This window comes from Lissotriton vulgaris, chromosome 7 (genome assembly GCF_964263255.1).
Source record: "Lissotriton vulgaris chromosome 7, aLisVul1.2, whole genome shotgun sequence".
NCBI classification, from domain to species: Eukaryota; Metazoa; Chordata; class Amphibia; order Caudata; family Salamandridae; genus Lissotriton; species Lissotriton vulgaris.
The window spans coordinates 1,506,305,798-1,506,318,304 of NC_141695.1; the positions used below are offsets into that span (position 1 = coordinate 1,506,305,798).

At 39.4% G+C, this 12,507-nt stretch overlaps 1 protein-coding gene across 2 annotated transcripts in view; it reads left to right on the forward strand.

Annotated features, from left to right (window-relative positions):
• The window catches only part of TRPC4AP (transient receptor potential cation channel subfamily C member 4 associated protein), a 729,914-nt gene that overhangs the window by 353,605 nt on the left and 363,802 nt on the right, over positions 1-12,507 (forward strand). For both annotated transcript variants that reach the window (XM_086932356.1, XM_086932357.1), the window contains exon 11: positions 9,175-9,233. In XM_086932356.1, the coding sequence (XP_086788482.1) occupies positions 9,175-9,233 (59 nt within the window). The remainder of the gene's footprint in view (positions 1-9,174; positions 9,234-12,507) is intronic.

Here is a 12,507-nt window from a genome sequence, read left to right on the forward strand (position 1 = left end):
GTGAGTGAGCTCCAGGCTCTATTTTCTAAGCCTCCTTTCTTTTCTGTCCATCCGGACAAAGTTGTGGTAAAAACACGTCCTTCTTTCCTGCCCAAGGTGGTTACAGCCTTTCACATCAGGCAGTCCATCACCTTGCCCACCTTCTTTCCGCCTCCGCATCCTTCCAAGGAGAAAGAGAGGCTCCACCATCTGGTCCCAAAACGTGCGCTCGCCTTATACCTTGATTGCACATGCCAGTTCCGGGTGGACGACCAGCTCTATGTTGTTGGTTACGTGGGCGTTAAGAAGGGACGGGCAGTGCACTAACAGACCATCTCTCGGTGGCTCGTGTTGTGCATCAAGGTCTGCTATTCCTTGGCTAGGAAGGAGCCCCCTGTTGCGCTGAGGGCCCATTCCACTCGGGCCACGGCGGCTACTACTGCCCTGGGTCAGGGAGTCCCCTTGCAGAACATCTGTCAGGCAGCTACATGGGCCTCGCTGCACCCGTTTGCTAGACACTACTGCCTGGACAGCCAAGTCCGCAGAGATGGCTTTTTCGGCCGTTCTGTTCTCCAGGACTTTCTGGTGTGATCTTGGTTCACAGACCCACCACCGGGGTTGGTATTGCTGGGGTATCTATTCAAAGGTAAGGAATCTAACACTAACATGTTTCTTTCAGATGCACAAGTTACTTACCTTTGGTAACGCTATATCTGTAAGAAACAGTAGTTAGTGTTAGATTCCTTACCGCCCAACCCTTCCTCCCCGTTCTGCGAAACGACCTCTAGGGTTAAGGACATCCCTTTGAGGGCCCTAGTTTCTTGGCACCAGTGTCGGTCTCTGGCATGGCTCTGCGTTCCTGGCGCGGACAGCTATGTACAAGAATTGACGTCAGCGCTCGAGGGCGGCGTCTAAGTACTCCGGCGACGTCATCCCGGCGACCACGACGACTGACGCGGAGCTGCAGACGACGCCTATCGACGCGCAGGGGTACTGCTACGCAAAACTTTCCAGATCCAGTCTGACCCCTGGGGATATTCTAAGGTAAGGAATCTAACACGAACTACTGTTTCCTACAGATATATGGTTACCGAAGGTAAGTAACTTGTGCTTTACCGCCAAAAGCAAGGTGTCCCCAATTCCCCTCAGTTTTCTCATTTAGCCCAGATCGTTTGGAGGTGGGTTCTCCGGTACAACATTCATCTGTTAGAGAGTGGACAGCGACTTTGCATATCTCCTTAGAAGGAGAATCCAACAAGCCCACCAGTGGGAATACCACTTGCAAGTCATCCAACACTTCCAGCATTGGGGACAACCACAGCAGAAAATCCAAATGCCCAAGCTTTGCTTCCAGGTTCCCACACCTACAGTCACAGGCCAACGCACTATGGATGAGTTTGTCAGGGATATTTGCCTATGCTTTCCCACCTCTCCCACTACCTCTGTTTGTGTTTTACAAACTTCGAGCAGCCAAGGCACAAGATATTGTCTGCTACTAATTTCATTTGCACACCTCCGTTTTAGCCTTTTCATCTAGAAGACGACACCTAGCGGCGGTAACCGCATACCTACAAAATAGGCAAAACATTTCCCTATTCAGAATTCCAGTCATTGGAGCCTTCCTGATAGGTTTTAAGATTAATTTCTCCTAGGGTCTCACCAGTTCACACATTGAATCTCAACATTGTATGAACAAGGTTAATGGGCCATCCGTTTGAGTCCCTATGCTCCTGTCCCCTCCAGTTTTTATCCTGGAAGGTAATATTCCTATTCGCTATCACTTTGCTTACTTGTATCAGTGAGCTTCAGGCACTAACTTTAGAAGAACCTTTTTTTCCAAATACATAGGGACAGGGTTGTACTTTGCACCAACCCCAAATTTCTTCCAAAGGTGGTATCACAATTTCACCTTAATCACTATTGAATTTCCTGTATTTTTCTCCAACCCGACTCAGTTACAGAAAGGACTTTTCGCACGTTAGACTTAAAATCAACTCTAATGCATTACATTGACTGGACTAAGGGCCAGATATACGACCCTTTTAACTGTTGCAAACGGTAAATTGGCCCAATTGCGGTAGCTAAAATGGTGTGTGGAATGTACAAACCCTATTTTACGAGTCGCTAACCTATTACTGACTCGCAAAATAGGGTTTATGAGACACTATTAGGAAGGGGCTTGCCAAGGGCGTCCCTTTCTAATGGTGAATCGCACTGGTATATACGATTGTTTTGCGGCCGCAAATACTGGAAGTAGTTGATAAGCCAGTCGCATATAGGAAGAGGTCTCCAGGCGACCCCTTCCCCTTTGTGCTGTGCAGCGAAAATATTTTTTAAGAGCAGGCAGTGGTCCCACGGACCACTGCTTACTCTTGAAAAATAAAACACAAACGTTTAAATTTACATGTTTCAAGTAGATCTCATTTCCCTTCAAGTAAAACGGGCTGCATTTAAAAAAAATTAAAAAACTGCTTTATTTAAAAAGCAGTTGCAGGCAATGGTTGTCTGCTGACCCCAGCCGGCCACCATCCCTGTCGGTGCTGGCCATTTCCAATGGATCGCAAATTGCGACATGCCTCATGAATTTTTATAAGGCATGTCAATTACGACCGATTTGGGTATCCCAAACAGTGTTTCATACTCTGTTGTACATTCCATTTTGCAAGTCGCAAATTGTGTGTAGCAAAACATCGCAATATGCGACTGGCAGAATGGAATGGTCATACATCTGGCCCCATATCATTTAGGACGACACAACAGCGAATTGATTCTTTCTCAAAACCTCACAAAGGAAGAGCTGTTTCTAAAGCAAGCTTTGCATTATGGATTGTTAAATGCATTCAAACATGCTATGTTAAATCTAAAAGAACATTACCCATTCTTCCTAGAGCTCACTCCACTCGTAAAAAAGGAGCTTCAGTGGTCTTCCTAGGAAATATACCTTTTGTTGAAATATGTAAAGCAGCTACATGGTCTACACCACATACATTTACAAAACATTAGTGTGTAGATATGCTTGCCTGTGATCCAGCGCTCCGATTGAAAAACTGTCTCACTAACGCTATTTATCACCTCAATACTACCATAGACCTTTAAACACTTATACAGGCCCATAACACCAAAGAGACAATTTTTGAGCAACTGAATCAAGTGGTTTGATTTTAAATCTATTCACACATTATTTACACTATTATTTACAACTGCAGTTTTATCTTTCATTGTCATATATTTGAAACAATTATTAACTAAATCAAACCACTAATGGTTGATAGATCAAATAATGGAAACTAGACCATGAATAAACAAGACCAGCTTGTCTTTTCGAATCTAATTTTATTTATTTTATTTCATAAAGAAAGAGCATTTTACGTTACAGTATCTTTATTTCATAAGCAAATAGATTAGCAGCATTTTATTAAGGAAATGAAAATTAGAACTGACATTTCAAAGTAAGCTCAGAAACAAGAAGAATTAGCAAAATAACAGTTTCCATTCCCTGAACCTATTTTCCTGTCTAAATCTCTCTTTACCTAGAAAAGAATAACTTATTAAAGTCTGCTGTCCTTACATGCGCCAAAAGTCCAACAGCATGTCTCACCATTCAGGAATCGGAAATTAAGAGTTTTTCCCCAGCTCATGGTGTCATAATTTATACCTTTCTCTCTAGCTAAACTTTCTACTTTTGACATTCTTTCATAGAAATCCGAGCTTTTCATTGGCTGTCCCCTGTCAGTCCATGATAAAAATTCATTAGATCATTCGACTCTTGCCCAAAAATCCGGGTTTCATATAAGGCCCATTGTCTTTCATTTCCACATCCTCGATTTCCTCAAGAATGATACTTTTACTCGAGCTCAGGACGCTCGTTTCCTAACCTTGGCAAACATATCAAATTATTGTCCTTGGCTGGCCTCCGTGAACACGTACAACACGACAAAGAAGTTGCTCTCTGTTTCATAACAAGTTTGCAGCAAAATTCTTCACAGCAGCGCATGTGCAGGAAATCACTCTGGACAAGCTTTCGTGTCTGGAGCTCTGTCTGCCATATTTCTGCATCATCTTTTTAGGCCTTACTTCGGAAACTATTATTAAACAAACAGAAGACCTCAATTAATTAAAGAATTGAGACCCATTCTGTTACCCTCCCCCTTTGCTAAATAACCCTTTTAATTATGTTACCTGGCTTAAGCACGAATATGCAGCATTTTATTTACCTGTCCTTTTCGAATGACAGGAACTCCAAAAGCTTTTCATCACAAAAGACATAACATAAGCACATAAAATAAGCACATGCCATCAAATTAAACTGCCACATTTAATACTGACAAAGACAATAGACAAGGTTAGTTTATTATTTTTCTTTGCGTTTGCAACAAAAAGCACATTAGTCCCGCGTGTGTAATCGTGAATGCATCTTTTAAACTAAGTTGATTAATAATTTCACCAAAAGCTTGTTAGACAAATTACTTTTTGTTAGGAGAGATTAACTTCGCAAGTTTGAAAAAAAATGTGTTCTTTACCTTGCTCCATCAACTCCCTCATCTGGTGATTTCTTAATCACCAAACAATACCCAAAATATTTTTATAAATTTTCAACCCATGAACATGTTTTGGACTTTCTTAATATTAGTATTTCTAAACTTTGGATTCATCATTTGATTTTCTGCATTTCCCATATTGAGTTTTATTCTAATTCTATTTCCATTTCGTTTCTTAGCTTATAAATTCTCTTCCTTTCTGTTACATATTTTCTTCTCTTGTGAAGCACGCAACTAATTTTTAACAAAAGTATCACTATAACTATAATTATTAAAAGAAAAACTATTTTACCTATGATTGATCTACTAATCTCTTGAAACCAGTGTTTAATTGCTGTAAATCTTTTGCCTAATCGTTCTGAAAAACTCATCTTCTAAGGGTTCTACCTCCTCGTGTAATTCAGTAATATTTTTTATGTACATTTCTATGTTCTGACTTGTCAGGTATGGATTTGCAGCAATGTTGAACATGTAAGATTCCACGAAGTCCACCTTCTTTTGTTAACAGGATGTCTAGTGCAAGACGATCCTGCATTACCATGGTTCTCATGGCAACAAGTTCAGTGTTCACTAATTGAAATCCACTTGCAGTATCTGTTGACAATCTGTCAACAATTTTAGACATTTTTCTAATTTTACCTGCATTCAGGGTAATTCCTACCATAGGTATTAGCACACCAAATATGTCTCCCAAGATTTCTGAAAAGCTTTCTCTCCTAAATCTGTTCAAATGTTTGCTAATTTCAAATGAACCATCAGCATTTCTATCTATATGAAAAATTTTTGGAAAAACTAAACCTACATAACAAGTCCCGTACTAGTGGTCTGGGAGGCTGTAATAAGCTTTATTCCCACAAATAAAATAAATTCCAGGAAAAATTGGATCTTTGCCTCCTTTAAATCCCCCAACCACCTGTAATACGATATGTATCTTCACATTGACTTGCACCTACAAAATAATTATCATATAACGTATTGTCTCTTCTTATACAAAATTTTCCACCAACAGGTTTATCTATGTGAATTGCGACATTCTCATTTTTACCATAAAGTTTTTCATCTTCAATCTGCCAAAATTTTGACTTAGTAGTTTTCGACATTTCATTTCGCTTGTAAATTGCCCTTCGCTCCTCAACCATATTTAAGAATGATTTCTCTTCTGTTCTCAATTTACATGTTAAATTGTTTCTACAAGCATACTCATAAGTAAGTTCATTAGTCGTTAGGAAAAATTCCCTCATCTGTTTAGCAGGTCTCACTTTATTTAAGTTATCTACAACCTTTAGATTTGCAAAAATGTCGTCATAATCGGAATAATAATATTCCAAATGACCAGTTTTATAAAATAAACTAGCTTTTACACTACATGTTATACCATAAGTAAGAGGAAGCATATTATAATTCACTCCTTCAGACACAGAAGTAGGTAATTTCACACAGACATAACAATCTTTTGCATTCATCACCCTAACCTATTCAGATAAAAGTCTTGAGATGGTATTGCTAGAAAAATCTCCAATAGATCTATCTTGATGAATCTCTGGTTTATGTACAATAATTCTACTAGTCTAATCTGTTTTCTCAAGTTTAGCCACAACTTTACTTGTCATGTTAGCTTTATACATCTCTTTATCTACACCAAAAGGAAAAATAACAGCTAAAATTACCCAAACTAAAATGATCAATATTACACATATTGAAGACAGCTTGCAACATCTTTTGAGAATTGAGCATCTCGAATTTTCATTAGCATAAGGCATCTTTACTTTTTTTTTTAAATAACAGCTAAAAATAAAAATAAAAAATTGAAAAATTACTAAATATACTCCCCTCTTTTTTTTTTTAACATATAACCTTATTTTCTAACAGCTTTCTTTCTAACCAGCCAACATGGGCCAAGCAGTTCTACGTACAGTATTTCAAAAAGCTGTAACTCCCACAGGCAGGCCACCACTTATGGAGGAGGACTGCTTTACAGTCTATGCTAAGCATGTTTATCTACAGCTACACCTGCCTTGAACGCAAAATATGACTTGCCCAGTAAGCATCTGTTTGTGGCATGTATTGCTGTAGGTTCACATGCGCCCACCCTACTCCCCGGACGCCTGTGCTTGTTAAAGTTACCATTTCTCACAAACTTCTTTCGCACAGACCTCTCTATATACTACTCTATGCTTCACATTTCATCCTCCCCTGCCATGTGGGAAAATAATCAAACAATGGAGTTGATGACCATGCGCATTACCAGCAAGCGGAGGAGTCACTACCTCATGACTCGAAAGACTGTTTTTTTTTTAAAGAAAAACAGCTTGCACACATCCGAACCTAACACTAGATGGCAGGATTATGCTAAGCATATGAATCTATAGCACTACATGCCACGAGCAGATGCTTACTGGATAAGTTTCCTTGTTAACTATGGACACACCAGACAAGGTTTTTTCACCTCCAAACAATCCACTGCAAAATGGATTGTGGCATGTATCTCTCTTACCTCCTAAGGAATAGATCTTTACCTGGTTGGCCTAAGGCCCATTCCAATAGAGGCATGGCAGCTACTACGGCTTGGATCAGGAATGTCCCAGTCGCTGAAATCTGTAGAACTGCTACAGGGAAATCTTTTCCCACATTCAATAAATACTACTGCCTAAACTCCAAAACTCGGACAGAACGCAAAGTAGGTCAGGAAGCACTTCTGAATATTTTCAAATGATCTCCTCTGTAAAAATGATTCTCTTTTGTCTACAAGTACTTTTCTAATTAGTCCGTGCCGAACATCCTCTTTGTACAATATATAATCGCTTGCCACTTTGGTCCAGCATTTATGACTATCAAGAAAGATCCTGCGGTGCAGAAAAAAGTTTAAAGTTTACACTCCTGTACTCCTGTTTCTGCATCTAATGCATCCTCATTGAAGTCATAAATGACTCACCCACCTCCCTGGCTTTTTTGCTACAGTCTTATGTGCGCATTGATAAAAAAATAAGCATCCAATAGGCTTCCAATGCTTGTTCCTATTATCAATTGACAGAGATTCTGCTGCTACTTTACATGTTCGAAAACTATGGAAAGGTGGTCTGGATACTGTAAAATGCAGAAGAGAATGTTCCAGTGTTTGACTTCAATGAACATACCTATGATGCAGGAACAAAACTGCAAAAGTTAAGAAATGTTTATGTACCTGTAGTTTTATATAGCGCATTACAGAAGATCACATTAATTTTTGTTTTCTTTTAGGAACAGGGATATATTAATTGATTCACCTTGAATCACAGGATGTCTAGCTGACCCAGAGTCTGGTTCCACAGTTCCAAAGTAGAAGCTCTGCCGTAGAGCCGCATTATCTGTTGTAGGAAATCTTAAAATGAAGTGTTAATATTTTTATTTCTTTCAGTGTTTTATCAGTGAAAATTCATGTTAAAGTCTCACTACTGCAGAAGATATATTCTGTGGTTTATAATCCTTTCAGTCATGTTCAATGATATTTCAGTGGTATTCTGTATGTTTGCCTTCTACAGTGACTCTGACTCTGTCTTGCTGCTTTTTTTGGTTTGAACTCTGCCAACTCTTTGGTACAATATCCGTTATTGGCTTCAACAGAGTGTTTGTTGATTGAGGAGAACCCTGTTGTAGACATTTTCATGCAGATAATTCTAACTATTTTTGTAGTGTCTTTGAAAAATCTCACAAACACATTAAGGATTTCTCACATTTTTTTATATTGCTTCAATTGTATCATTTGACAACGCGGTTTCAATTAAAATTCTGTTCGGCCATGTGTTGGCACATGAGTGGAAATATGTTTTTCTTCTGACTGTTTATTCGGCCCTTTTGCATGTCAGAAATGTTCGCTTGTTCTCTGTTATTGGCAGAGCCACTGGAATTATGCAATTGTGTGGCTGTGGCGTTTTGCGCAAAAGTTTGAATTTCCTGCTTTACCACATATTCTATCAGCTGCTGTATTATCTGCAGATTTTAAGAAAACATAGTCTACCTTGAATGGATTAAGTTACAAAAAATGTGGTGACTCTTGGCTCCACGCAGTAGACAGTCTTTCACAAAGCTTGATAGGTGATCGTTCAATCGCATATTGCTGTATTTGGGTGTTAAACTGGTACTAATAAGGTATAAACTTTGCACAAATAAGGTTAAAAAGTGTAAAATCTAGAATTGTAATCAACAAGGACTAGCAATATGTGACTGTGTAATAGGACTCAGGACTTTGTAGTCAACAGAAACCCATTAGGTTTTTTATGAAGCCCTCACCCACCAACCTAGTCCTTGTTGATTACATATAAATCCCTGGGGATACGGACTAGCTATCTAGTCCTTTCTCTCTTACTTGATACGCAAATAAAATATAGAAGTACCATCACAAAAAGTGCTGCACTACACTGCATAACTTGATTGTTCTTGCCGTATAATTTACTTAATCCTGCTGCTTAACGTGGTCCCTCCTCTGCCATATAATTCCTGTGGGTCAGTTGGTGTTGTTTTAGAAATTAGCAGTTTACTTACATAGCATTTCTAGCATTATGACTGCTTGATCTGGTCTTTGGATATATAAGGATTTCTATTTCCCCAAAGCCGTTTGCTGTTGCTTACTCTCTATGCCATGCCATTAATTTTACACATTTTCTTTCATTTATTTCCCTAGGATATTTCTTTAAAAATCCAGTTTTTAAGATTACTTCAAAGTTTTAGTGATCATCATGAGTAAGTATGTGACACCTTGTTAATATTTTAATTCTGTTCTGTATTTGCTAAACCTTGTCTGTATACTATGATGGTGAATGGTTTACCATTATTTTATGGCAAGGCACGGAGGCCAATATTATGCACTACTCTTTTATTGCCCTCATGCACAGCAGCACAAAGAACTTCGAATTAGAATAGACCAGCAGTAAAAATTCTAGAACTCTTTAGAACATGTATATAACCACAGAACATGCAGCTATCTTCTTTATTTGCTGATCAACACAGATAAGTACAGCCTTCAGTTACTTTCTATGGTGTATGAGAATGTGGAGATATATATAGGAGAACGTGAGATGTATATAGTTAGGAAAAGGTATGATTGACACATATGTGAAGGTTGATGTATGTATGTACATAACCAGAATGAATAAATTGTTCATGCAATATTTGGTCCATGCGCGAGACAGTTTCAGAGCAGAGGGAGCAGTAGAGAAACCGTCTGAGAGCGGGAGGAATGACAAAGAAACTTAAATTGGTTTTAGGATGTGTGGTGCAAGGTATTTATTACTGCTGGTAGGGGCGCAAGATATTTTATTTCAGTTTGACTCCTCTAATATTGGTTGCAAAGAGGAGGCATCCTGTTAATTAAATATAGCATAAGGAGGAGTCTGGTGGTTCTATGAAATAGCATTTAGGAGGCAAAGTTCATTAACTGGATTGCTTCGTTTACCGTTCTGCTTAAAAAATGCACTTACCGGTTGTTTAGAATGACACGTATAGAAAAGTGGCGTGACCAAGTAGCATGCGGGTAGGCATGCGCGATGACAAGTGGCGAGCAGGCAGCATAGAACAGACCTAGCATTTTTTTATCCTCCGCGAGTCGCAGAGGCTGGTTCTGCTTGTGTTCTCAACTGCGGTTTGACAGGACTCAGCTGGCATACTCTTATGTGTGCGACAGCTATTTTGACTGTGAAGAATTAGTAGGAAACTACATAGAGGGAGAGTTGGCCGTAATTTGGTAACGATGATTGTGAAGTAAGGAAATTGAATTCACTCTTGGAAGTATTTTCAGTTAGTTGTAATTTCAAACAGCTGATTTTGGAAGGAGGAGGAAAGAGCGTTTATTAACATTCCTTAGTTTTGAAAATGGAGCAAGTTGGAGAAAATGTTTTAGAATGAAAGATAAGGGAATATATGGATAAGATGTTTGGTGACTTGGCTGAGAGGATGGATAGGAAGATAGTGTAGAGAAGAATATTGATGAAAAAGCGGTCTTGAAAAATATAGATGAAGAAAAAGTTTGTTCTATGAAATTGGTTGAGCCTGTATCAACTGGTTCTACTGTTGGAGGTTCAAAAAGGGCTCCGAAAAGGAAGCACGTGGAGGTGCTTAAAGAAAGCAGAGGGTCTGGGTGTAAAGTGCCAGATACAGGATGTGCTATAAAGGCAAAAGGGGATAGTATAAAGGCAAAAGGGAAGTGCCATAATGTAGTTGCATGTTATGAGACTTCGTCAAGTGGAGATGTGGAATTGACATGCTCATTGGATCTTGAGACAGAGGAGGAGAGTGAAAAAAGTAGGAAGAGAAAATTGGTTCAAAAGACAATAAAGTTGTGGAGTTGGGTGACTTTGTAGACCCACAGGGTGAGGAGATGTCCGATCCTTTAATAATACAGCCCCCTTGCCAACTCAGGGGTCGCCAGCCGAGCACGTGGCTCAGTATCTCTTTTACTGTATACGTAGGGAAATTCCTAAGGAGGTTCTGACAAGCCTATGTTCAGAGTATCCGAGACCAACCCTGCAAACAAAAGTAGCCTATACTCCAGAGTTGGGCCCCAAGATGTTGAGTTTCTTAAACAAATCTGGCCGAGACCCTAGGAAAGGGTTAGATAAGGGTGTGAAGGGGTCCCACGAATAGGATTTTGGACATTTTAGGAGCCCTTACGAAGGTGTTTGATTTGTGTGACGAGGCTCATACTAACAACACTGGGTGTTAATGTATTTGAGCCATGCCAGTGGGTCCAAAGAGTGATCTGCTTATTGGGTAATACAAATGTGGCATTATGTATGGAAAGACGCAAGAGTATTTTAATTAAAATATATCCCAAGTTGGCAGAATTGGCAAGCAAAGATTTTGGACAAGACAGTGATGAGATGTTGTTTGGCAAGGACATGTCCAGTATGTGGGCACTTTTAATTATTTACAGAAGGTGCAAAAGGACATGCATAAGGTTTTTGGTGGGGCTTGCAGAATGCAGGGTTGATTACCCGGCCGTGGACAAGGGATCACTCGTGGTTCTTTCAAACAAGGTTTTAGGCCCTATGCGTATGGGTTAGAACAAGAGGGATTTTATCCTCTGAGGCGAGGATCATGGAGTGAGAGAAGAGCAAGAGGTGGATCAGGTGAGTTTAAGAAACGACCTTACATGTACCCTTGTAGAACTGGGTGGCAGACTAGCTCAGAGAGGTTACGCAATATCCTTGGGTGTTGAGGACAGTACAGGGATATCATAAAGATTTTGAAAGTGAAAAAGATAGTCAGAGTTGAAGAGAGTAATCCAATCAGTTTCGATTTCTTTGCGTCATACAGTGAGGTTGTTAGGCCTTCAGTCAGCATGAATTCAGGCGATTATTCCGGCTGTTGAGCCTGATTAGGACGCAGCCCAGAGCAGCAGCTGCCAGAGACGAGTGGTATCCCTCTTATTAAAAACACGAAGGCTGATATTATCCCTCCCTACTTTGTGTTCATGCCTTTTGATATGTTTGATTTTGTTTATTCTAGGACACAACTAAGGTTAAAAACTGTTGGAGAGGATCCATGGCAACGAGAGATATGTGTGTGGATTACAATGGATGGATTTTATTGTTTTCGTAGAGTTTGTAGTTGGAATGGTTATGCAGCAAAAAAAAGGAAGATAGCTGCATCTTTTGTGATTATATGCATGTTCTAAAGAGTTCTAGAATTTCTAAGGATGTTATATTCTAATTCTAAGTTCTTTGTTTCTGCTGTGTATGCGGGCAATAAAGAAGTAGTGCATAATATTAGCCTATGTGTCTTTAATAAAATCATGATTTTCTTCCCATTAAATCTGTGCAAGAACTGCATTACTGCACCCACCATATGATGTCCATATATCATGATGATAATCGAAGTGAGATTGATTCAGGCACCATGCTCAGGTAGATTTTATTTGAAAGCTTTTTATTAAGGTTTAGAATGCTTACAACCAACTGTGCCCACAGCCGAACATAATAGCATGATTCAGCACATCAGAATACAGTACATCAGTGTA